This window comes from Oreochromis aureus, linkage group 23 (assembly GCF_013358895.1).
Source record: "Oreochromis aureus strain Israel breed Guangdong linkage group 23, ZZ_aureus, whole genome shotgun sequence".
Classification (NCBI taxonomy): Eukaryota; Metazoa; Chordata; class Actinopteri; order Cichliformes; family Cichlidae; genus Oreochromis; species Oreochromis aureus.
The window spans coordinates 44,308,723-44,335,837 of record NC_052963.1 but is presented as its reverse complement, the minus strand read 5'-3'; the positions used below and the strand labels follow the sequence as shown (position 1 = coordinate 44,335,837).

Below are 27,115 nucleotides of genomic sequence, written 5' to 3'. Positions count from 1 at the left end.
TATGTTTTATTTATCTGTTCTCCCTTTTCCCCTGGCTGGGTTTTCTCCAGATTCCTCCCAGAGTCCAAAGACTGAATTAATTTGTTATTATGTAGGTGATGGCCTGGTTAGGGCTGACCCCTTAATTTTGACCCATGACAACTGGGACAGGCCACAGCAGAAGAACATGGATGGATGAATTTTAATTTGGTTCCTTCATTTGATTTAGATATCTGTTCAAATTTGGCAATCATTTGAATTTTACTGCTCACCGGGCTCATCAAAGGTTACACTACAGTTTAAACTAGAGGTTTAAGCTAAACTACAGTTTGCAGTACCTGGGTATACTTCAGCTTAATTTACATTTGAATCTTCTCCTTTCGTCTGTATTTTATTATCTACTCACAAAGATTATCACAGTTAAATAAAATTAGACTAAAAACTAAGACTAGGTGAACAAAAACTGTCTGATGAGGCTTTTTAAAATTTTCTTTAAATTGTCATTAAATCACCTGCCTCCTTAAAACAAGAATGCAAAACTAAGCAAAATAATAAAAACTAATATGAAAATGAGAAGCTCAATAGATTGACAAAATAACAGATTTTAACAGTTCATTTTTTGTCAATTTTATTCTACTTTGAAACAAAATTGATCATAAAACGTAAAGTCAGACTTACAAAATTTGATGTGTTTCACTAATGTTCGAACTTAAATAAAAATGTGTTTGGTCGTAGTGGATATTCTACTTATTTATATATTTTTAAATGCCTAATATATTAGACATTTAAAATATATTTTAAAACGACCCATAGAAAAATAAATTGCCGATAGCAAAATGACGCAACTAAAAGTAAAGAAATTCATAGAGTGGGTGTGTCAAGTCTTTATTTGTCATTTATCTCTGCAAGCCTTGGCTTTTGTTATTTGTGTACCTCCTCGCAGGGATGCAGGGACGGTGAAGCTCTGAGGGGAGGTCGGTCCCTGAGGTCTGGCTTCAGGGTTTTCAGCGGCCTCTACCGCTGCCTGTCGTCGGCGCAGCTTGAAAGCGGTGGGAAACAGAAACACTATGGCTTCCAGTCTGTCTCTTACTCAGGTAACACTGTCTTACAACTCAAATATAACGACAGCAAACGCTTTCTGCCCTCTGCCTGTTACGCTCGGAGATGTTTCGGCAGCGTCGGTTAAACCTGGCTGAAAGAATCGCGGGCTTTCTTTGATTCTGGTTCCTCTTTTGGAAGTTTAGCCCTGCTGTGACTGGGAAAAGTTTCTTCCTAATCTCTTTGGGGACTGCGTAAGGGCGTAGCTAGCTAGCTAGCCTGCTAGCTAACAGCTAGTTTGTGACCAGTGTTGGGCTGTTTTAGAGTCGCTTTATCAAAGTTGAGATAAACCGTGTAAGCTAGCGCTGCTCGTCTTCGTTTCCTTTCGGGTGTTTTCTAATCGTATTTAGTGCTGCCCGGTTTGCTGCAGGCTATTTGGGTGTTGGGCTGCCCATGTGTGGCTCTACTGTCACATTTCTGCTACTTCAGCCTCTGCTAACATTGTTTTCCTCTGATAAAGCACTCAAGCCATATACAGTAAAGCTTGTAGCCTATGTGTTGGATTTTCTTGCCGTGTATGTAGCTTTGTTACATGGTTAGACTGAATAGGCAGCCTGGTTATTGCTATTATTAGAAGTAAACATGCTTCGGTGACTGGCTTGGTGTCTTTCCCCCCTGTCACCTTTCAAAAGTGGACAGCGTTAACAGTTAGCCTGTTAGCTGCTGCTGTTAACAAATAGTTAATAGAGAAAACTCCTCATATCGTTAGCTGTTATGTTGCAACTAGCAAGAGGAAGTGAATTGAACAAGCCACTAGCCACCTCTACTGTCGTAAAAGGCTGCACAGTTGCTGCTAGCTAAATTAAGTTCTAAATAATGTAGCGTCAGAATGTGTCTGTGTTGTTTAGGAGGCGACGGGCAGGTTAAATTAGCAGCTTTAGGTCGTGGACTTGTTACCTGAGCTGCCGTTACTTCCAGCAACAGACAGGAGTTGCCTGCCAGCAGCAGCTTTGAGATCCTTGTCTCTCAAATGACTTGAAACCTGTGTTTATCTGTGAGCTGTGGGAGTTCATTGGCCTGTCAGGCACCAGTGCTTGTTGTAAGTGTTCCTGTCAGATGCCCGATAATCTCCAAACTCGCCTCATGTTTGGTGTTGATAGTGACATCAGTGTGCTTTATTACCATGGGTGGTTATAATCTCTAGAACAGTCTAGCCTGTCCCGCCAGCTCCTGCGCCCTGATGTTTCTGGCTATCTGCTGCAGTTTTGTATGGGCTAGCTGGGGGATGAGTGAGGGGTGTTTTTTCAGTGCTCAATTAAAGTCACCAGTACAAAGACCACAGTGTTACAGACGCCAACAGTCCCAGGCACAGTATTGTGTGTCATAGGGGAAAAGAAAAAAGTTGCATTGACTAGAGAAAGATATGTGTGTGTCAACAGTTATTTCACTGTAAACTGGTGGGTGAAAAAGCTGACTGATAACTTTGCTTTTTATGTGTGCGAGTTGTTTTTGGTGTCAGATCTAAGTCTGTTTTACAATAGAGAGTAATCTCACATGTCTCTGAAAGCCTTAACCTCCTTTGACTAGCCACTCCCTGGTTGATTCACACTTGAAACAATTACTGTCCATCCCTTTCCTCCCTTCCTTGCACCTGCCAATTTGAAACCAAACAACCAGCTGTCAGTTTCAGCTACACAAATAAGGAAGCACTGCTTTATTTCCTCTTTAGTCCAACAGTAGACATTTTTCTTAACAGAGGAAAGAGGGGCGTTTAGGGAGGACATGACAGAAGGCCAGACTAACTGTTGCCTTTGGAGTGACGCCTTGTAAATGCCTAAAGCTGACCAGGGGGCCCCAGGAAATGTAGCCTGCATCCTGAAGTTATCACAAAAGTTATCACTCTCTCTGCATGCAACTCAGCATAAACCTTCTGGTGTATTCTGAGTCATCCATCCATTCTCCAGAGTATTTGTGTCGATGTTTACGTGGAAATGCAGAGTAGCTTTTCAATGAAACAGTCAGCTGATTAATCGAAAAAGGATTCAGTTGTTTGGAAAAGCGAAAATGGCAAATATTTTCGCAGCCTCAGTGACATTTAAACAGTTTCTCTTTGTATTAATTGAATATATTTAGGTTGTGGCTTGTTTTTGATCAGATGCTCAGGTACATCAGCATTTTCAGACATGTTTTATTTCAACTCAAAAAGACACAATAGCTGCCTCATTTTAGTAGGATAGATTGTGGTAATTAATTAACAATGCTGCATAAATACGGATTTTTCTAAGCAAAATTACACAATATTTGATGTGCTTACATGGCAGGTAGTAGGAAAGTTTAAGAAATTGCTATTTTTAGGCATTTGTTAGGAGTAAAAGTTGGATTTATTGTAATTATAAGCAGCTGACTTATGAATGATGAAAACTGCTGCACCTGATTGCTACTCATTGTCATAGATGCTATATTGTTTTTGTCTTTATTTGTTATCCTACCTGTAACACAGCCATTATAAACTTTTTGGTTTTGCAGTCACACTGTGGCTTCTTTAATGGTAAAACGTTCTACTAAATGAGTCATTTAAGTCATTTTTCTTAGCTGTTTTTAACATATTTAGCCAGTGGCTATACTTGGAGCTCAAACAAGCAGCTCTTTAACTGTCTCAGTGGATGACAAACTTTCTGTAGCCGTCAAACTCTTGTTGGTTGTTTCAGAGCTAACTTTGAAAAATCATTTGAACGATTAGTGTTAGATTGTTATAAGGAACATTTTTGAATTTAGGTAAAAATGACTGTGTTTTAAAAATCTCTCAACTGTTTTTATTCTTCTCTTTCTCCGTAAACAGCTCTCCAGTGGAAACCCCATCTATGACAAATACTATCGTCAGGTATGCCATCGTATCTTTCCCATAGGTTACAATGTATGTGCATATAACTTGTGTTCTGCATAGTTTGACTCTCATTTTCATGGGCTTAGCTTTAAATGGCTCTGGATGGAGATGGACATAAGCAAATAAAATAAAATCTTCAAGTGAGAGAATGGGGTTTTTGTAATTTCAGCACACAAACTAAACCTGCATTTACACTGCTGTCTTGCAGCGAGCAGTGATCTCACTTCTCTCTATCAGTTTCAGAGCCTGTGTCCAATAAAGGAAGTATCTCTATGAATTAATAATGTTTCCCTTTGCCCAACATGTCAGCAGCACTCCCTTTGAGCCTCATGAAAGACTACTAAGCCAATAGACTGCTGAGAAAATGGCTTTGGTTTATTACCAGTATTGATTTAAATGACTCAGAGGATCCAGGGCTGATTTTCATGGTTTTCAGTTGTTCCCCATCTTTTTTCGAAGCTAAGAGTTTTGTCTTTGTTAGCATTTTAGCTTGTTATACTGATAGTTTCTAAGATGATATAAGCTTTAATGTGTGCGTGTGTGTGCGTGTGTGTGCGTGTGTGTGTGTGTAGGTTGATCCAACTGGCAGCGGGCGAGTGGCAGCAGCTGATGCAGCTCTGTTCCTAAAGAGGTCAGGTCTGGCTGACCTGGTCCTTGGGAAGGTGAGTGGAGACACAGCTCTCTGTTAGCTTTAATGTTCTCATTGATGCTAACTGATGTTTTATCTGTAAATGTCTCCTTAGATCTGGGATTTGGCAGACTCTGAACGAAAGGGAGCACTCAACAAGCAGGTACCAGTACACTGTCAAGTAGCTCCAAAGTGAACTCCTTCAGAAATGTGTGTTCATCATCACCAGGCTTACGCCACTCTACTTCTGCCCTCAGCAATTCTTCATAGCCCTGCGGCTGGTAGCTTGTGCTCAGAATGGCCTGGAGGTGGCGCTCAAGAGTCTTAATGTGGCTGTTCCTCCCCCGAAATTTGTAAGTCTGCTCCTGTGTGCTATAAATCCACACTGTGCCTGCTATTGAAGTCACTGCTGGTCATTTGAAGTCAAATACAGTAGATCTGTGGTATATTCACAGGTGTTTGTTTCACTACAAACAGCTTCAACTGTTAGTTTTTGGTCTTGGCTTTAAAAATATTCTTTAATTTATTTTTAATGCAAACACTTATAATAGAAAAATATTTGTGCTCATCTCCAGCATGACACCAGCAGCCCGCTGTTAGCAGGAGGAGGGGCTGCTGACCTTCCCTGGGTTGTCAAGGTGAGGCACGCTCCAACGTCCTATCTTTTTGTCTAAATATAGTTGTGATTGTTTTCCTGTTGTCCTTGTTTTATCTCATTTTTTGTTACCTTAAGAGAAGCATCATTTTTGTCGTTGTGATCATTTAAAATGTCAAGTAAATAAAGTTAGCATAGCAGTATGTATAGCTCTGCAATACCAGTGCTACTTGTTAATAAACATGAATCAGAAGTACCAAAATGATCTTCTTTTTTTCTCTATGTGCAGCTGAAAGCCAAAATTTCTCTGCTGCTGAGATGCTGGTTAGCGTCTTGAGTCTGTTTATAGTGTTTGGAGATGCTCAGATTTTCATTTGGAGCGACAGAATTCGAAATGAGTATATCAAACGGACGGTTCGGAGACAAAGTAACTTTGTAACACCAAGTTTGATACATGAGTTTGTAAAACCCTTTTCATCAACAGTGTGATGGGGTTTTTAAACCTAACCCCCTAAAATGGTTTTGTTTAAAAACAAAAACTGGCCAATAAATTGCACCAAAATGTTGGATGTAGCAAAAATGACACAAATAAAAAACCTCACATTGATATTTAGTTTAAAACAATCTCAGAAGGTTTTATAGACACTGAAGTTTAAAAAAGAAACATCTGAATTTTGGAGGGAATTATTCCATGGTTCAGGCTTTAAGAGTGGTTAAGAGAAGCAAAGCTGAGACGATACAGACAGGTGGAGAGGAGGGATAGTGGAAATATTGGACAAAGGATGTTAAATATGGAGCTGCCAGGCATAGGAAATGAGGCAGACTACAAAGAGGAGAATGTGCAGAGCGGTTGGTGTGACACAGGAGGATGTTAGGGATAGGCTGAGATGTCGGGCCACTGTGGCGACCCCTAAAGGGAGCAGCTGAGAAAAGAGCTCTTTTTACATACAAGGTTGACAACATGCTTTAATGAAGCCAATATGCAGCTTGCAAAATTAGATTTACAAGCAATGAAAATTGGGAAGAAAAAGCCACTGAAGTTTAAAAGGAAATTAAAGACAGAGAATTACTGGATGTTTTTCATCAAAGCAAAGCTGTGTTTGCAGAACGTTCCACTGTACAGACGTGGTGGCTTTGAATGTTTGTTGACTTGGACAGGTGTATAAGACTGACCTTATCTGACCAACCTAAGCAAGCAAGAGTCTGACTGCGCAACAGTCTATGTCTCCATTAGAGTGATTTTCATTGTACAGCTGTTTTATTTTTCTTCCAGCCTGAGGAGAAGCTGAAGTTCGACTCCATCTTTGACAGTCTTGGCCCAGTAGGAGGGATGCTGTCGGGAGAGAAGGTCAAGCCCGTCCTGCTTAACTCCAAATTGCCGGTGGACATCCTGGGCAGGGTATGATTCTCAAACAGGACTCTTTGATGTTAGTTTCATTTACTGACAAAGTGATTGCTTTAGTAAAAAAATGAATAGAAACCACACCATACAGTAACATAGGAGCTTAATATGGAAGATTTAACGCATCAAAAGAAACTATTTTTAAAAAGTCAACGAGTTGAGTAGAAGTGAGAGTCGGTAGCGAGTCAGCGGTGTGGCACTTGTTATTTTGCATCTTGCAGTTTTGTGATGACTGATGCTCATCAATAATATCTCTTTGTGTTGAAGGTGTGGGAGCTCAGTGACATAGACAGAGACGGCATGTTGGACAGAGATGAGTTTTCTGTGGTAAGACTCGAGTTAATATTACAAATAAGAAAGAAACCATGTAGGTTTTAGTATTTGTCCACAACTGGTTTCACTTTAGGTTGTTCAACTATGTACTGAGTCATAGGATCTTAAATTATTTCTATAGTTCTGAATCGAAAAGATCCAAGACATGAGGAGGAAGTGTGAAGACTGAACTGCAGGATGCTGGGTAATCATTTCTCATTACTTTGTTGCCCTTTCCCAGGCTATGTATCTGGTGTACAGAGCTCTAGAGGGGGAGCCTGTTCCCATGTCCCTACCGCCTCCCCTGGTGCCACCCTCCAAGAGGAAAAAACCTTCGGTGCCTCCCGTGATGCCCCTGTTACCCTCGCCCCCCTCTGTCAAAGACAGTCGCTCCTCCCACGCTGGCTCTAAGACTATGCCCCACCCTCCTAAACCCACCCCAGCTCCTGCCCCTGTCCCAGCACCAGCAGCTGCCCCTGTGAGTACAGGCTCCACCTCTCCTGTGAGTGCAGTGCCTGAGAAGTATTATTTTATTACTACACTGGTACATCAACAGTTACAATGATTTCAAACTGGCTAGTTCAGTGTGTTTTTCAAAAGAAAAAGACTAGAGGAAGTGCGAAGGTTTGTGAATCTCTCGTTGCTGTAAGTTGTTCTGAATGTTCCTGCGGTGGCGAAGAGTGTGGTTAAGTTTGGTTTCTTTCTCTGTACAGTGGGTAGTATCGCCAGCAGAGAAGGCGAAGTTCGACGAGCTGTTCAACAAGACGGATGGCGACATGGATGGCTTGGTGTCCGGCCCTGAAGTCAGAGATATATTCCTCAAGACCGGGCTGCCCTCCGCTACACTCGCACGGATTTGGTAAGTACCGTCACAAATCTCCCTGTTTGACTCCAGCTTCTACTCAAAGAATCAGAGAGCTTTGCAGTTTGTGCAACAGAAGGCATCCCATGCTCTTTGCCCTTCTATTCACACAAATGAAGGAAAAAAGAGGAAGAAGTGCTGCAGAGGATGATTTGCAGAAAGACGTCATAAATGCAAAGTAGATTAAATAGTTATTTTACACTAGAGAGAAATAATAGTGTTGGACAATAAGGTACTTAAGCATTTTAACAATAACATAGATGGCTAGAATAGATACAATCTCCATAAAACATCTGTGAAACATTCATTTTTACACTTTATTATAAATCTGATGATGACAGTAAGTGAAATATAAAAACATATTCATAGTTTCAGCTATAATTGAATGTCGCAACATGCAGCACTGCAGTATGTGTTCATGCACACGACCAGCAGATGATCTTATTATGGATTTTTATCTTCATGTGGCTGATTAGCTTCTGTGTGTATTGGTTTCCCTCACATAATGATTAGCCTGGCCATCAAAAATAGGCACTGCCTGAAGTATAAATCGTTACTGTCTTATGTAACCTGTGTGCTTTTGTTTTTTTTCTTTCCCCTCAGGGAGCTCTGTGACATTGGAGACATAGGGAAACTGACGCGAGAGCAGTTCGCCTTGGCGCTTTATCTAATTAATCTGAAACTGACCAAAGGCTTAGACCCTCCACAAAATCTGTCCCCAGAGATGATTCCTCCGTCTGACAGACAAAACATCAAACAGGTGAGTCGCTCTCAACACTCAAGTTGTGAATAATTATTAGTGATGTTTAAATCCTTTTTACCCCTCAGCAGTAAAAGGTTCATCACCACACGGGCCAGACGGGTAAGCGGCATGAACACCTAGTTAAAGAACACAATAACTTGAGAACGAGACGATGTAGGATTTTCTTATTGATGCTATAAGTGTACTATTAAAAATGAAGGCCAGAGGTCACGTTTCCTGAAAATCTTGTGAATGCAGTAACTCGAGAAGGAAGTCACTTAGGATTTACAAATGTATACCATAGATGCTTTCAGGCATCAGTTATTATGATGATAACAGCCTGATACTAGCCATTTTCCTCATATAGCGGTTTCTAGATAAAACGGCCAATAAATTACATTTTAGTAAGTAAGGTAAAGATGAGAGAAACACCCTTCAACTGTGTTATGACTGTTGATGTTGCATAGCTTGTCCACCAGAGGGCACTCTGTAATTTCCCTTTTGGCAGCACCACAACAACTAGCTGATCTGAGCATAAACGAGCTATCTACAGCTTTCTGTGATGATAAAACAAGTTTATATTTAAAGTGAATGCAATATTACTTTGGCAAGGACTCATATAAAACTATATATATGAAATGTTATGGGGAGTCTGTTTATGGGGTGGGGGGGTGTCAGCCAATATATCAGTATTGGGTTTGTTTGATCTGAATCCAGCAATTGCTTGCAATTCAAGAATTAAAAACGCACAAAAATTGATCTCATGGACGGTGAAAGATCCTTAATAATGAGACTGACTGATAGTGAATTGAAGCAGTTGGAGTAGCTCTTTTTTATAGCTTAAAACAGACTCTGGTTGCGGTTTTCCCCATCCGTTTACAGCAGTTACTTATTATAATTTTCCATTGCATCAGCACTGTTACATATAAATTATGTTTCTTGTCTTAATTGTGGCTTTCAGTGACGTCTTTTTCTCTTGGTGTGTTTGTGTGTGTGTGTGTGTGTGTGTGTGTGTGTGTTGTATATTTTTTGTGTTAAGCTTGCAGCTGTGTGTGTTTCTTATTCCCTCTCTCTGCTTCAGTTTGTTTCTTTGCCTTGTCTTTTTGCATTTTTTGCATTTCATCCATTTCACGTGCACTGACACAATCCTGAGTGAGTGCGATTCATCAGAAAGAGTCCAGTGCATCTCATAACTCTCAACAGGTTGCCTCTTTTGTTATCTGACATAGTTTTATCCTAAATTTTTGAATTTGATATTTAGTTTCCATTTGCCCTTGTGCTTTTGAGGGAAGCTGACGAGAACAAAAGGTTACTGTTTTTAGTTTTTGAGATGCACTCTTATCATTGTATCTGTTTCTGTAGTTATGTATTTTTATCAAGGCTTTGAAGATGTTTTAGATTTTTTAAATTATCAGTAGTATAGTTTGCCTCCATCGTCTTTTAAGCTAGAGAACCAAGTGGTATCAGCTAGGCTGCTTTTAAAACCACTGTTCCTCAAACAAACCCTGCCTGTTGAGCCTCTAACAGTAGATGACTCGATGTGTAACCTCTGCAAAGCTGTTAGTGTAGTTCTGCTATTTGTTTATGTTGTAATGAGTCACTGGTCTCCAGTACTTTCATCTGCATATCAGTAATGTGGGTGTTTCTGCTCTTTACTGGTGATATTGAGTTTCCTCTGTCCTCCATGTGTTCACCAGAACAACGCAGCTAACCTAGCAGCCGACTTCTCTGCCATCAAGGAGCTGGACTCACTGAGTAACGAGATTGTTGAACTACAAAGGTAATCATTTCTCCTCACATTTATTAAAAAAAAAAAGAAAAAGACAAACACCATACATGTTATTAACGGAGTGATGGCGGTGGAGATGATTTCATTGGTGCTTTATATTGTTGGCCTAAAGATGAAGGGTTCGAGCTGTGTGTTTGTGAGCCTCTGCTGGTTCAGGTATGCAGGAGGGAAACACTCTCACTTCTTTGAGCACAGCCAAAGCTCCAGTAAAAATAATAAACACTTGTGTTACTGCAGCAGCAGATGGTTAAAAAGATGAGAGGTGGAAAGGGTCTGAACTGAAGTCAGTAAGAAAGTTACAGACTATGTCTATATGAAACGTGTGTACTTACTCCATTTGATGTATTTTAACTATATAAAATACATATAACAGAATGTAACACCTGCATGTGTAAAGAGATGGCTTTGATTATGCCACTCTATTTGATTCCCATACCACCCTAAAATAATCTCTCTAGATCCGCCCCCGGAGAGGGTGTAAACTGTTTGGGATTAATCTGCATTGCCTGAATGTCATCTAAGTAGTAATCATAATCAAACACAACAAATAATGACACACAAATAATAGTACTTTGAGTGACTGCAGAGTCTTCAACAGAGTGCAGAGGTAACCTCAGCGCTACTAACTCCTAAAGCCACTTTAATTCTGATGTTCCAATGAAGCAGAAAGAACTGGAACTCTGCCAGTAAATAAAACCATAGAGCAGGGTTGGGGGAACTCCAGACCTCAGGGGTCGGTGTCCTGCAGGTGTTAGATGTGTCCTTGATCCAACACAGCTGATTCAAATGGTTAAATGATGTCCTCAACATGTGTTGTAGTTCTCCAGAGGCCTGGTAATGAACTCATCATTTGATTCAGGGCGAGATCTAAACCCTGCAGGACACCAGCCCTCGAGGCCTGGAGTTCCCCACCCCTGCGATAGAGTCTGGTTACTGAAAGAGTTTGCACATCTTTATAAAGTTTGGTTGATGTGAACACATCTCATTATAACAACTTTTATTGGATCTTAAAAGAAGCTTCAAAGAGACCCATGATGCCTAGAAAAGCTACAAAATGATTTCCAAAGACCTTGTAGGGAATCACTTCACAATAAGCAGTGTGGAGAAAAATGTGATGGGAGTGTTGTCAGTCAACCTTCGAGTGGGCGTGGTGAGGCGAGTGTACCGAGAGCAAAACCTTTAGTCATGATGGAGGTTAAAAATAAGAAAACCCAGGGGAACAACATAACATCTGCACCAGTCACCTGTTAAAATCTTTGTTCATGTCTCCACAGTAAGAAATCCACCAAGTTAAAATGGTGTGAATGGAAAGACATAAAAAGAACCTAGAGATCACTGAGATGCTCCACAACACTTAGAGGACAGATTTCTATGTAGACGTGGCAACAGTTGTTGAACTTTTTTGGCAAAATTGGAAAAATGGTCATTTAAAAAACTACCGAAACCTTCGCACTGTGAAGCATGTTGGCGGGAACGTGGCTTGGGACTGCTTTGATACCTCAGGGTCTGCAGGCCTTGCAGCTTTTCAGAAAACAATAGATTTAAAATTATAACAAGACAGGGCCATGTGAGGGCAGCAGTGCGTAACCTGAGGCTTGCCTTTGTGATCAAAGCAAAAAGAATGGTTCAAAAACAAGATGATTCATTTTTCTGAAAGTCACAGTCATAACCTTGACTTAGTAGAGATCCTGAGACACGACCTGATTCCAAACTTTATGTTTTTACCTTCTTTTGCCTTTTTACTTCACATGATCTTAAATGCCAGATGTACCTTTAAGTAAAAGCTGCAGCAGCTGCACATTTGCATGCATGCTTTGCACATGGAGTCTTGGTTTGAGCAGTTGTCATAGTAATGGCTTTCATTTTCATACTTTACAGAGCGTAGCTTCCCTTTTCGTGAAAACTGAGAGGGAGAAGTGAGAAAGTGGCCTTTTCTCCTACCTCTGCCTTCCAATAAACACACATAGAATCTCACACACACTTAGACACACTAGATGACAGCTGTTTGAATTAAGAAGGATGGAAACTGAGTTAGAAATCACCTGCGGACAGATTTTATTTAATAAGAGCTTGGAAAGATGAAGCGTCTTTGCGGCTGCTTCAGAATGGGGCAGCAGCCTTCTGTTCAGGATAAGGAGGTTGGCAGTGATGATGACGATGATGCTGATGGGTGAGTAGAAATTGGGAATGGTACGCAGGAGAAGTTCCCTTTGCATTTGCAGCTCGTAGATTATCGGGGGAGTTGTGTGTTTGTTGTGCGGCGAGCGATAGAATAGTTAAAAATGGTGGTTCATTTGAAAGTTTAGCTGTTATTTTAAGCCTGTGTTAAAAGGATAATGGTGGATAAATCCTTTTATGTGTGTTTTTAATAAGTTAAACTGTTAAACTGAGGCATCATTTCTTTTGTGTCTTCACACAACAAAACTAAAAGGTTGTGTGAATAATAATGAACCAAAAACAAATGTAAGAGAACAAGTGAGCAGAAATACATTACTGAAAAACATGTTTAAGTAAAAACACCAATCAGGATCTTTTCTTTGCCTCTTTATGTGCTTCCTCTTTATTTTCTGTTTCTGGTAATTATTCTCAGTTTTCCTTGGAGCTGAAAATACTAGCATAAAATCCCTTAGAGTAATCATTTATATTCAATAACACAATTTTTTGTGTCTAATGGTTTATGTAACACCTTACCACAGCACTCAACACAAGCACAGGATTCCTTTAAAGGTAGTTGAAGTATCTTTTGTGCACAAGTTATGACACTTCCTTTCTACCCCACCCGTCTCTTCTTTCTCTCTTGCCGCATGCATGAAAAGTGAAGTAGAGAGGATGAGCATACGGACGGCTCAAATGATAGATGTTGGAGGTTGGCGGCTCATCACTCGTCCCTCCTCCTCCTCTCTTTCTCCCTCCATCCCTGAAGCAGCCATCTGCTTCTCGCTCTTTATCTCCCACGCGTTTGACTGAGCGAGTACATGCTCACTTTCTCTGACACTTATCCTCGCAGGCGCCCACAGCGCAGCGCTCACACACACCTGCTGTCGCTGCAGGACTTGATGCTGCTTTCTCTTCTGTAAAGTTGGGAGTTGAGGAGAACATCATGGTGGCTGAGGGAGAGGAGCTGGTGGTGGTTCAGGGGCCGGGTAAAGCATGCTCACTAGAGAGCTGGCTTGGGCTTGGTGGGCTGGGGCTCTCTTTGGTGGCTAAATACGCCTGTCTCCTTTGCTGGAACCCCAGGGAGAAGAGCTCTGTGGAGGAGGAGATCAAGGAGAAGGAAGAGGCCATCCGACAGCGCAGCAACGAAGTGCAGGTAAGGTCTCTTTGTCTGTGAGGTTTTTACCTGTATTCTAAGAAAATGGTTTACAAAAACTCTTGTTGGAGCACAGTTAATATGCATTAAACACATGTGCATTTCTGCCTGTTTTCCCTTTAAAAACAAACAAACAAGCAAAACAAATGCAGGTTGGTAAGCTCACTTTTATGGTGCTGAATGTTCTGGAGGAGAAGATCAATAACACATTTGATTTGCAGGCTGAGACGCTTGTTCAGAAATGCAGTTAATGATACTCGGAGAGGAAGAGGCTGATGTCTTTAAGCAGGCATGTCTGCCTCGTCTGGGCTCTATTTTGGGAGCTGTTTGGCTTAAACGGGCGAGGCTGCAGACTTCTTTTGGAATTTATTCTGATGTCTGAGTGCGAGGGTGGCATCGAGGGAGGTTTGAGCTGATGTAGCTGAATTTTGTAGCTGCACTCGATTGTACTTATGCGCGAGTGCTTCTGGCTATTTATATTGTCTGAGTTTATTCCTGGACGTGGTATACTGCACATACCCAAGCATTCCCCAGAGGTTAAGAATGGGTTTTGTGGCAGTCGTACAACCTTTGAAATCAAACCCTGGAAAGCCAGCCTCAAAACAGGAAGGGATTTTCTAAGAATCAAGGAAATACAAATTTTCTAACATGGGGAATTTTAATAAAGAAAAATACATGCAAAACACAAGCTTTTATTTTCATAATCTATTCTGCCTTAACATGTCGTTGTTAAAGCACTTTGTGTGGTTTCTGATATTAGTATAGAGATTAAAAGCTGCCATTGTCCTTTCAGCTACAGCCGCTGCCTGACTGCTGCTGAAAGGATGTTAACGATCTCACTGACTCACTGAGCTGCAAAACGATCTGCAGCCTGTAAACTAAAATAATTCCACACTGTGACGTCAGCCTTTCCCTTTCTCCTGCCGGCAAGCTGACATATAACAACCCATTGAGCTTTTTCAGAATTTATATCAAAAGTTAGTATTTAGACTAGAAATGTGGTTACTCTGTAACACTCTGTACATTTCCCTGATTAATAAAGTTTCTTATCTTATTTTTATTACTATTATCTTCCCAAAAATCATTAACTTTAAAGGTTGTTGCTCACTCCCTCTCTGTCCACAGAAGAAATACATCGTTATTGAACCTCTCTCCTCTCTCTTTATGTCCGCAGGACCTTCAAGATGAGGTGGCAAAGGAAAACGAAGTATTGCAGCAACTTCAGGCTCAGCGTCAGAAAGTCCAAGATGCTTTAGATGAGCTGGACCAACAGAAGGCCTCCCTGGAGGAGCAGCTCACTCACATTCGACAGCAGACCAACCAGGAGACCCAACTTGTAAGTTTCCTCCTCCTTTTTTTTTTTTTTTTTGGTAACCTTTTGAGGAGCTGTGTAATTACCTAGAATTCTGGTTACTTTCCTTTCAGATCTCATCTCTGCAGTCAGAGCACGAGGAGCAGGAACAAAGGATATGTCAGTATGAGGAGGAGCTGGTCCAGGCCCGAGAGGAGCTTTTGGCTCTGCAGGAGGAAAGCCGGAAACTTCAGGAGAAGGTCCAGGCTGCCCAGGAGCAGCTCACTCCTCTTCAGGAGTCTGTGCGTGACTCTTTCACACAAGTTGCACAGGTTAAAAGCTCTTCCCTCGTACAGCATGTCTGCAGAGAAAACATTTTTTCATTTTCTGTCACCTATGCAGCTGATGGAAAAGTTATTTTTCGATTGTAATCAGCAGGCTGCACAACTGTTATATACCCAAACGCATGAATAATAGCTACAGTGATTATACTGAGCACTTCCAGAATTTCTGTGTGGACAGATGGAGCACCACTGCTGTGGCTCCACCAGTGTGTTCCTAATGCTGTACTTTCTGCGTACACTGCTTACAGAATTTATAGTATCTGTGTTTAACTGTTATCTCTGCTCTTTCATCGTGTCATTTTTAAAAAAATATTCTTCTGGCGCGTAGGTCCAACAGAAACTGAACGACCTTCAGGTGGAGGAGCGATCAGTGACTGCTCAGCTCAGCTGGAAGAGAGCCCTCGAGGACAGCTCTCCTGTCATGGTCAATGGATCAGCAGGCCCCGCTGCAGAGCTCCACCATGGGGACCTCTTCCAGAGGGACCTCTTCCAGGAGGACCTTAAAGAACTGAGAGTGGAAGAACATTCAGATTCAGAGGAGAGAGGTGGCGTGAATGAGAAAGAAGAGGAAGACGAGAAGGAAGAAGAGAGTCCAAAAGCTGGGGAAGATGAAAAGCAGAAACGTGATGCCTTGGATGATCTCTACACTGATATGTACAGTCTGTCGAGCCTGGCCAAGCCCCGGGAGAGCAATGTTAGGGTAAAAAATACATGAATAATAATAAGAAGCGCTCTTACAGTAGTTTTAAATGTGGAAAGAAACTGCTCTAAAGCCTAATGCATGTTACAACTGTGGCATGGAAAACATCACAGATAATCTAAAAAAAAAATCAAAGTGAGTCTCAAAGGAAACCTGGTCCGGTGACAACAAAAACATGTAACCTACACATTACAATAAATTGTGATGGTCATAAACCAGATGAGCTACTCCGTCGCTATAACTCAAAACTTTCATCAAAAAAAACATCAGATGCTGTCCTTTTAATTATTGTGCTTCTGTTCTCTAACCAGGAACACAGCAGCCCCGCGCCTGACGTCTCCTCTGAGGCTACAGAGGATGCAAAGGAGTCACCCAAGGAGACTCCACCAAAGGTAAAGTCACAGAGTTATTCAAGTATATTCAATTCAATTCAATTCAATTTTATTTATATAGCGCCAAATCACAACAAAAGTCGCCTCAAGGCGCTTTATATTGTACAGTAGATAGCACAATAATAAATACAGAGAAAAACCCAACAATCATATGACCCCCTATGAGCAAGCACTTTGGCGACAGTGGGAAGGAAAAACTCCCTTTAACAGGAAGAAACCTCCGGCAGAACCAGGCTCAGGGAGGGCGGGGCCATCTGCTGCGACGGTTGGGGTGAAAGAAGGAAAACAGGATGAAAGACATGCTGTGGAAGAGAGACAGAGATTAATAACAGATATGATTCGATGCAGAGAGGTCTGTTAACACATAGTGAGTGAGAAAGGTGACTGGAAAGGAAAAACTCAATGCATCATGGGAAGCCCGGCAGCCTCGTCTATTGCAGCATAACTAAGGGAGGATTCAGGGTCACCTGGTCCAGCCCTAACTATATGCTTTAGCAAAAGGAAAGTTTGAAGCCTAATCTTGAAAGTAGAGATAGTGTCTGTCTCCTGAATCCAAACTGGAAGTTGGTTCCACAGAAGAGGGGCCTGAAAACTGAAGGCTCTGCCTCCCATTCTACTTTTAAATACTCTAGGAACAACAAGTAGGCCTGCAGTGCAAGAGCGAAGTGCTCTAATAGGGTGATATGGTACTACAAGGTCATTAAGATAAGATGGGGCCTGATTATTTAAGACCTTGTATGTGAGGAGCAGGATTTTGAATTCAATTCTGGATTTAACAGGAAGCCAATGAAGGAAGCCAAAACAGGAGAAATCTGCTCTCTCTTTCTAGTCCCTGTCAGGACTCTTGCTGCAGCATTTTGGATTAGCTGAAGGCTTTTCAGCGAGTTTTAGGACATCCTGATAATAATGAATTACAGTAGTCCAGCCTGGAAGTAATAAATGCATGAACTAGTTTTTCAGCATCACTCTGAGACAGGATATTTCTAATTTTAGAGATGTTGCGCAAAATGGAAGAAAGCAGTCTTACATATTTGTTTAATATGTGCATTGAAGGACATGTCCTGGTCAAAAAATGACTCAAGGTTCCTCACAGCATTACTGGAGGCCAAGGTAATGCCATCCAGAGTAAGAATCTGCTTAGATACCATATTTCTAAGATTTTCAGGGCCGAGTACAATAACCTCAGTTTTATCTGAATTAAGAAGCAGAAAGTTAGCGGCCATCCAGGTCTTTATGTCTTTAAGACATTCCTGCAGTTTAACTAATTGGTGTGTGTTACCTGGCTTCATGGATAGATAGAGCTGCGTGTCATCTGCATAGCAGTGAAAATTTATGCTATGTCTTCTAATGATGCTGCCTAAGGGAAGCATGTATAATGTAAACAGAATTGGTCCTAGCACTGAACCCTGTGGAACACCATAATTGACCTTAGTGTCTGAAGAGGACTCTCCATTTACATGCACAAATTGGAGTCTATTAGATAGATATGATACAAACCACTGCAGTGCAGTACCTGTAATACCTACAGCATGTTCTAATCGCTCTAATAGGATATTATGATCAACAGTATCGAGCGCAGCACTGAGGTCTAGCAGGACAAGCACAGAGATGAGTCCACTGTCAGAGGCCATAAGAAGATCATTTGTAACCTTCACTAAAGCTGTTTCTGTGCTGTGATGAGCTCTGAAACCTGACTGAAACTCTTCAAATAAGCCATTCCTCTGCAGATGATCTGTTAGCTGTTTGACAACTACTCTTTCAAGGATTTTTGATATGAAAGGAAGGTTGGAGATTGGCCTATAATTAGCTAAGACAGCTGGGTCTAGAGATGCTTTTTAAGTAAAGGTTTAACTACAGCCAGCTTGAAGGCCTGTGGTACATAGCCGATTATTAGAGATAGGTTGATCATATTTAAGATTGAAGCATTAATTAATGGCAGGACTTCTTTGAGCAGTTTTGTAGGAATGGGGTCTAAAAGACACGTTGATGGTTTGGAGGAAGTAATTATTGAAGTTAACTCAGAAAGATCAATTGGAGAAAAGAGTCTAACTTAACATTGATGGTACTAAAAGTAGCTGTAGATAATATTACATCTGTGGGATGATTATTGGTAATTTTTCTCTAATGATAAAAATTTTATTTGTGAAGAAGTTCATGAAGTCATTACTAGTTAACGTTAAAGGGATTGTTGGCTCAGTAGAGCTCTGACTGTTTGTCAGCCTGGCTACAGTGCTGAAGAGAAACCTGGGGTTGTTCTTATTTTCTTCAATCAGTGACGAATAGTAAGATGTTCTGGCTTTGCGGAGGGCTTTCTTATAAAGCAGCAAACTATTTCTCCAGGCTAAATGATGATCCTCTAAATTTGTGACACGCCATTTCCTCTCCAGCTTACGAGTTATCTGCTTTAGGCTACGTGTTTGAGAATTATACCACGGAGTCAGGGACTTTGGATTTGAGGCCTTAGTTTTCACAGGAGCTACAGTATCCAGAGTCGTACGTAGTGAGAAGGTAAAATTATTAACAAGATAATCGACCTCTGTTGGAGTAGCGTTCAGGTAGCTGCTCTGCTGCTCATGCTGTATACCCATGAAAATCAATAAACAGCATCTTTGTGACTCCTTGTATTCTTCTGTTCTTCTTTTTGATTTTTATCATTAATATTTCTTTTCGTTGTCGTCAAGTGTGACAGTTGGGATGTTTGTTTTACCCACATTTCTTTGAAATGTTGTCTGTGAAAAGCTGTTTTTACCAGAAACAGATATGAGATGTGGGACACGCAGCGTGCCAGACACGTGCATAGACAGACAGCAAAGAAAAATTTAGGCTGATAGTTGTGTTAGATCATCAGATGGGTGTTAAAACCACTCGCCCTCCATAACCATGATGATGATTCACTGTAATGCTCAGAGCACCGTGCCTCTCTGCCACAGGTTGCATCACCAGAGCCAGAGAGCAAACAGGAGCCTACAGAGCCAACAGAAACAACCACCTCCCCCTCTCCACCTCAGCCTGGCCCTCGCTCCTTGCCACCACAGGGCAGCCCTCCCTCCCTGCCTGAGATGGATTTCTTCCATTCAGACCCCTTTACCGATCGTAAGACCTCATCGTGAAAAATTAAGATGGAAAAAACAGTGTTTTTCATGCTTGATGAACACTAGCAGACTGATGGTGTGTTTTTCCTTTGTAGACGATCCTTTTAAAGAAGATCCTTTTGGAAAAGCAGATGTTGGAGGTACTGCTTGAAGTATTTAATGAGCAATAAATCTCACACAAGTACAGCTTTGTTTTATTTATATGGCCCATCTAACGAGTGTGATCTGATTTGAGTGGGTTATGTATTCATTATGTTTCTGCTGCTGTTTATGTTAAATCAGATCCTTTTGGAGGCGATCCATTCAAAGGCTCAGACCCCTTTGCTGCAGACACTTTCTTCACACAAACTTCCAGCACCCCGTTTTCCTCAGAGGACCCTTTCTCTGCTTCAGCTGACCCCTTTGGTACCACTTCTGGCGTGCCGGAGCCAGACCTCTTTGCAGCCAAGGTGAACGATACAGCAGCCGTACCAGCGGGTCCGGATCCTTTCGCCTCCAAATCCACCAATCCAGCGGCAGGATCCAACGATCCGTTCAGCTCCAAAGGGAACAACACAGCTGATTCAGACCCGTTTGGAGGCAAAATGAGCAGCACAAAGGAGGCAGACCCGTTTGGTTCTCAAGATGGAGACAAGGATCCTTTTAGCAGCTCCCCGCCGAGCTCTGATCTGGCTGTGGTGAGTGGACCCGCTAATTAAACCTGATTTTTGTGACAGTATTGTAAGGAATATAATTACCTGTCCCAAATGTTTTATTACCATTCTAAAGGTTTGCAGTAATTTTGGAAGCACCAAGCGTATAGGCCTGAATTTATTCAGAAACAGTGGCACAAAACGCTTATCATCCACTTTATCATATATACTTTATATAAAATATTCTGTATAATAGTTTAAATGCTTAGAAATGTGTTAAAATCACTGACATGTAAATTGTTAAGAGGAAGCAGAAGCTAATTTATAGCAATGATTCCAAAGTTTGGATCTTAGCCCTGTGGTTATACAATACATTTATATATTTACATTAAAATAACTTCAGAAGTAAATACACAAAGTATGGTAATTAAAACGATGTGTTAGTATTCTTCCCTTATTAGCTCAGAAAGAGTTAAAATAGTGGTGGCCAAAAGAGGAACTGTTATGTTTTTATTTTTGTTTGATGTACATGCTCCAGTTGTAGTAAATCACGTTATAGGTGAGGATGTTTGTCCACTCAGGCTGGATTATAAAAACATCTGATGTGTTTGTTCTGTGTTTAGAAGGACACTGCAGCATCCAATGACCCTTTTGCTCCCGGTGGTACTACAGTGAGTGCTTCCTCAGATGCAGGTACAACTTGTGGCATGGCACCACCCACTGGGGACAGAACTCATAGCAGCAAATAAGAAAATAATGAAAAATAAATAAAGTAAAATGTGCTTTTCTGTTAATAAGATGCTGGATGAAGCATTGAAGTGCTGCTGATTTCATGCACTCGGTCGTTTTTCATTGATGTTTCAGATCCGTTTGCTGCTGTGTTTGGTAATGAGTCATTTGGAGGAGGCTTTGCAGATTTCAGCGCTTTGGCAAAGGTAATTTCCAGATTTTTAATGAATCCTCTATCACATCGTTTCGTGCATCGTATATATAATAAATAATTATCCAGTCTTATGTTAGTTTTGGTTTATATTTGCAACTATAAAAAGCCCCGTGTAAGCATAGAAAGGAATCTATATGCACAAAAATGCCTCTGTCTCTTCATAGTAGTAAATCCTGTAGCCTTCTCCGGGTGTTTGCCGAGCTACTGTGCAGAGAGCTCTTGTGAACTTGGCGTGGAAACACTAATTTCACACTTGCTATTCACACCACAGTACCTGTACCTTCATATATCGAGGTTTTACTGATGTGCAACAGAGCGTGCGAGTGATGACACAGCCTCTGTGCTGTCCTTAAGTAAATCCATGCGCCTTCCTGCTTATGTAATAGATATATTTGATTTGGTTGGACCTTTTCATTCCAGTCAAATGGTGCTGACCAGTTTGGAGTTGACAGCAGGAACCTCTTCCAGGAAGAGAGCCAACCTGCCAGCTCTGATGTGCCCCCAGCCCTGCCGCCAAAAACGGGTACGCCTACCAGACCACCTCCTCCACCTCCAGGTCAGTTAATCCTGTTATCCAGAAAACAAAAAGTGCATGTAACTCTGTGCGGTTGCAGCTATCACACGTCTGGGGATGTGCCAACAGCGTTCATGAAATAAAACCTGCCTTTGCTGAGTCTGCCTGTCTGTGCCCTGTCAGGTAAGAAATCATCTATCAATAGAACGGAGTCCTCCGACTCCTTCCATCGACGAGGAAACTTCATGCCACAGACTTCAGGAGACTTCTCCTCCTCTTCCTCCTCCTCCTCCCTGCCTGCAAAGGATCCTTTAGCCGACCCCTTCGCCCCCTCTTCCCCTCCTCGCCGCAACGCACGGGAAGCTGACGGATTTGCCAGCTTTGACAAAGTGAGCAACTCCCTCTCCCCATCTCCCTCACCTCCACCTGAATGTCAATAGTCACGCCCTCTTCTCTCTCACTCTGTTTTTTTTTTTCCTCCTTGTAAACCAACATGTAGTTACTCAATAAGGATACACCCTCCGAGCAAATCAGGCCAGCTTTTGAAATCACTCCATCCACTGCCAGTGACGAGCCTTAAAGTGAACTAACCAGCTTATTAAAAGCTTCACACGGTAGCACGGGCTCGTAATGTTACATGATTCATACGCTTCTCCCAGTTAAAACAATAAAATCTTGTAAATCTTGTATTTTTGTTTTGGTTTTTTTTTTGCTTTCTTTTGCATTTCTGCTGCTTGTGTATATTTTAGACTATTGTTAATAATACAATGCTGTCTAACCCTGTAAACATTTCTTTTCCCCCGCTCTATTATGGATTCATAATGAGATTTCACCTCATTTAACTCTATGACTGAAAATGCGCTCTTACTTTGTGAGGAAATGCATAGAAATTATAGATACATTATATATTCTACATAAGTCCAGAATGTTTGGCAGTGAATGGAGAGATGACAGGCTGCTTGTATTTGGCTTTTTGTTAGCCATCCCAACTTTGTCACATTGACATTACTTCCTGTGCAAATTTAGAGTCTAATCCAGTAATTACTGATGTAATTATCAGAGTTTTTATGCTTCTTTTAACACTAAATTTGTCTCAGGGAAATTTTCCCTACCCATGGGGCATAGTGGCATCAGTTGACCTTGACTCATGAGCTGCAGAGTACTGCATTCATACTCTTTATACCTCCAAACTCTTTTCAGTAAGTTGCTGTTTTATGACATCACTGATTTGGGATAAACACCTAACCTCGCCTAGAAATACCACATTAAATAAGTGCAGGCTGCTCTGAAAACTTAAACCCAAAGAATGGTGGAGGGGTTTCTTCTTCCTCTCATTCATTAATGTGCTTCCAAAATTAATATATCTAACATAATATAAATAAAAGAAACCAAGAGGAAAGATGATTGTGTGGGTTAATCTTCGGTTGATGTAGTCAAATTAGTTCTATTAGTTCAACCCTTTTTAATGCGGCATGGAAATGAACTGTGAAGTTGCATCACAGCAAAACACTGTTGATCCTCTCCTGTCACCTGAGCACCCTCGCATGTACCTGTCAGTCGCCGACCTGCATGCACTAACTGTGTCTTTGACTCTCGTTGACTTACACCAGTGCCTCCACTGTTTCTCAAATCATCAAAATTTCCTTTCCCCTTTACTCTGCTGCTGTTTATTTATACAGGCTTTCCTCTGTTCATCCATCCATTCATTCATTCATCAGTTTGTGTCCGAGCACTCATGTGGTCAGCAGTGTGTTGTGGAGAAGCAGATTGTCTGTATTCTCTCTGTGTTTCTTTACACCTCTGTGAAGAAGTTTAATAAAGTGTTGAATCAAGGCCACCATCTCCGGCTTCTATGTGCGTCCATGACATCACCATCTGTAAATCCCTGAGTTTAAAGGATTGACAGTTTTACATTTTCAGTTCATTTATCAGAGGTTCGGACCGTGCTTCAGCCAACAGCTGATAACTTCCCAAAGCATGTGTTGCATTTAGGATGATTTCCCAGCCCATAAAAACCCCTCTGCTGCTTGTCAGCTCTGTAACTTCTGCATTATACTATCAGAGACTGTAATTCAGCACTGCTAAATTACCACATAGGCACAACAGTAATAAAGTTAGGTGCATTATTAATCATTACAGATTTGTATCTAGGAAGTTTCATTTGGCCACAGTTTGATCTGTGTGTATTTTTGGAACCTTTTGAAACAAACGGATACAAAGAAACCAGGAAATCACATTTCTGAGAACCTACAGTGTGGTGTGCTGTCAGGTAAATGAACTAAAACATGTAAAACTCTGTAATGATCCTTTAAAGTATCTTAACATGAAAAACAAATAAGAAGACTACAAAGTTTTTTTTCTTAAAGCTGTGGAATAAAAAGCACCATTTCTCTTTCCATGTATCTTATTTATGTTTGATTTCATTCATATTTGAGAGAATTGGCGGGATGTTGTCTGCAAACTGATAAGTGCATGTTCTCTGTCAGATCCATCACATTCTGTACACGTCTTCTCGTGCATGTTCTGCATACGTGACCTGTTATCATCGGCTCTAAAACAGTTGCTAGGAAACTCTCCTTTGCATGGCTGGATGCACGTGGGATGACCTCTGTTGCTTCTGTCTGTCATTCATTAAGAATAATGAACATTTACACAGTCTGCAATGATTAACCAATTTAACCAGTGGACTGTATTTCCTTCCTACTCTTTTTGTGAGCTTTAAGTGCATGTGATTGTGGTCCTACAGCTGTGCCTGTTTGTCTTCAGGCTTTTGTAGCATCGCAGTCCCTGCTTTTGTCCTGATCATGTGGCTGCAGGAACTTTGCAAGGGTATATATGTTGGAGGGAGGACTGTTTTCGTTTGGTCATTTGGATCAAGGGAAATCGATTTCAATCGCCCTTCCTGTTCTTTTTTTCTAATTTGTTTGGGAGGTCTGCAGAAGTCTGGATTTCATTTAGACCTCATTGTAATGCACCTTTCTCAGAATGGGCATTTTGACTTGACAAACACAGAACTACAAATTTAGACTCCAATACATGATACTTTTTTTTTTGCACCCTACAATTGTGCGTCCTGACTCACTTTCTTTGGTTACTGGCACATAAATGGTAATTACAAATCAGTCAAAGTGTCCACTGTGAAGGAAAAAGGTCTGCTGCCGGTGGGTTTTCAAAGTTTCAAAACTGCATCCATTGTGTGCGTATGTTTCTTTGTTTCCTCTGTTTTCATGGAGCAGTATCCAACCGAGGAAGACATGATAGAGTGGGCAAAGCGCGAGAGCGAGCGAGAGGAAAAGGAGCGACTCGCCAGGCTCACCCAGCAGGAGCAAGAAGACCTGGAGCTGGCCATCGCTCTCAGCAAGTCTGAATTCTCCTGAGGAGGCCCCGTTCCCCTCTACTGGTCTGGCTTGGCACGGCACGGCACAGCTTGGCCCGGCACAGCCCAGAAAGCACCAAAGCAAAGTGGGGATTGTACAGGACTGATTCAGCATCACCTGCTGACCCCATGAAGAGACTCCAAATCTCATCTCTAACTCGTTCAACCCCCCATCTTTCCTGACTGTCATCCTGTTGGTCTCCGTGGTTTTGATAGAGGAGCGTAACGTTTTTTCTTTTTCTTTCCCCCTTTTTAGAACCAAGCTATAAGTGAAAACTTGTTCTAGTGTTAACATCGTCATTTTCCCTTCATTTAAAATCCAGGCAGCACGTGCCGCATTAAGTCCCCAGACTGTAATTTATTGTAGCGCGCACTCGAAACCACTAAACAAACTCGATACATTTCATTAAATTTCAGCTCTCTTTGTGATGAGATTTTAATAGACGTGCTAATTTTCTAGAACTCAAGAATTCCCCTAATTTTCTTTTTTGGCTCTCGGTTAAACTTCTGAAACAACCACAGTAAACTGGGGAGATTCTGTTTCCCAGTTTGTTCTGTTTCTCTGAGTCTGTAGGCCCTTTATAACAGAGTGAGCGTGTTTTGTCCCACGGTCGTACAGGGAAGATGATTTTTTTTGTTTGTTTTCATTTAGAGTAGGTCAGAATATTTCAACATCTCTTCGTGTTTAACTGGAAGTTGCGGCTCCTGTAAGATGTGAAATGTGTACAATGTGTAGATTTATACTAAAATGGAACAAATCTGCCACAGCTACCTTTTCCTTTGAAATTTCAGTCCTGCCTTGCTCACTGTAGCACCTGTTTTGTGAGCATTAAAGCATTGATTTTTGTGTGTGTGTGTGTCGGGGGAGGTAATAAGGATTGAAACTACAGCCATCACATTTTATGACTACAGCTTGGTTTGCATTAAAAACTAGGGCACACTACAGTAGGATGCAGAACAGAAAGCACACGATCTGTTTTTCTAACATGCAAACTAAGTTTCTCTCAAGTACTTTAGGATCTTTACATCGGTCTAAAAATTTAAATTAATTGTGGCCCGACATGAAAGAATGTACGGTTTTTTGCTGAGACTAACAAAAAGCAAGGTTGTCATAGATGAATGTAAACGTGGATCCTACCTTAACTGATCATTAACTGTATCGTTAATCCTGATTGATCTCCTTTAGGGAAACTCTCAAGGGCTCCTCAGCAGCTTGAATGCTGAATGGATAACTACAGCATACAACTGTGCAATTGTCACGTTACCGCGTGAACATTTGGTCCCATTTCTACGTGTGCCAGTCGGTGCTTCACTTGTTACCATTTGTACGATTTTTCTTTTCTTTATCCAGGAGTTTTTTCTGCTCTGAGAGACTCCCTGGATTTCAGAGTCTTACACAAACACGGTGAAAGTTGTTAAGTGTTTCTACTTTTTCGTTAGAGCGGTGTATTTTCTGGCCGTGCACCTCGACATCTGCAGGGATTTAACTTGCAAAAGACCTCGGATGTGCTGAGGATGCACGCTCACGTTGCACTGTGTTATCAGGCCTGTTAACAGCCACATGGCGGTTGGCCAAGCGGCACAGGAAAGCTCCTTTACTAAACGTGACGGAAGGTTTTCTGCTGGGGAAAGGCTACGATGAAGTGCGAGAGGCCTCTGCTCTCTCATTACCTTAGCTCATTTCTTATGAAATAATGCACAACGTTTTGGACAGCTCTTCCTGTTCTTACTTTAGTACTTACTAGTTAGTTTCCTCTTCTCATGTCTAACCAGTGTACTGTCTGTGGTTGATGCAGTACTTCCTACTGAGAGCTCTTGCTCTCTCACAATGAAGTTTATTGTAAATACGGGAGAGCACAGCTGCATGTCTGCTCTCCAGCTCTCTTGTTGTACTAGTTTCATTGCTTCATTGTCATGTATTCAAACAGGTTACTGTCATTTTTAATAATTCTGCACATTTCACCAAAACCAGAACCACTTACTGTATGTTTCTAGGCTTATCCATAAAGCTTTTTAAGCTTCAGGCTAATTGTATTTTATTTTGTACTTCCTAACTTGTAAGAAAAATCATTATTGGAAGGCTTTGGCCATGTAATGCATTTAATTGAAACAGAATAAATATTAAAAATGTGTAGTTTTGCAGTTGGTGCATTTTTTGTTTTCCAGAGCATCTTCTTAATATATTGTCATCTACACGTGAACGTGCCCCTCCTGTTTCTCCTCGTACAAAGCACCAGATCCCAGGAGACGCAGCAAACCTCCAGGAGGAGCTGGACTACCTAAAATCTAG

The 27,115-nt window shown here is 41.3% G+C and overlaps 1 protein-coding gene across 3 annotated transcripts; it reads left to right on the top strand.

Annotated features, from left to right (window-relative positions):
• The first annotated feature begins 914 nt into the window (after positions 1-914).
• Positions 915-26,959, top strand: eps15 (epidermal growth factor receptor pathway substrate 15). Of its 3 annotated transcripts, none has more exons than XM_031743412.2 (25): positions 915-1,073; positions 3,857-3,898; positions 4,474-4,563; positions 4,645-4,692; positions 4,787-4,882; positions 5,105-5,167; positions 6,398-6,523; positions 6,794-6,853; positions 7,080-7,316; positions 7,552-7,697; positions 8,304-8,460; positions 10,140-10,222; positions 13,469-13,541; positions 14,716-14,877; positions 14,967-15,164; positions 15,505-15,876; positions 16,188-16,268; positions 19,199-19,361; positions 19,456-19,500; positions 19,643-20,037; positions 20,616-20,685; positions 20,857-20,927; positions 21,356-21,491; positions 21,633-21,838; positions 24,686-26,959. In XM_031743412.2, exons 1-25 carry the CDS (start codon positions 1,047-1,049, stop codon positions 24,824-24,826), a joined length of 3,288 nt encoding a protein of 1,095 aa, XP_031599272.1. In that variant the 5' UTR covers positions 915-1,046; the 3' UTR covers positions 24,827-26,959. The 3 variants fall into 3 exon arrangements, with proteins under 3 accessions (XP_031599272.1, XP_031599273.1, XP_031599271.1); XM_031743413.2 differs by having other exon boundaries at positions 7,080-7,340; positions 14,967-15,134; XM_031743411.2 differs by having other exon boundaries at positions 7,080-7,340.
• Positions 26,960-27,115: the final 156 nt, after the last annotated feature.

Excerpts from the sequence above, each read along its gene's own strand:
- eps15 (XM_031743411.2), top strand. The coding sequence starts at position 1,047 with ATGGCTTCCAGTCTGTCTCTTACTCAG. Across the intron at positions 14,878-14,966 it reads CCAACCAGGAGACCCAACTT|ATCTCATCTCTGCAGTCAGA; the intron begins GTAAGTTTCCTC and ends CTTTCCTTTCAG. Across the intron at positions 15,877-16,187 it reads CCCGGGAGAGCAATGTTAGG|GAACACAGCAGCCCCGCGCC; the intron begins GTAAAAAATACA and ends TTCTCTAACCAG.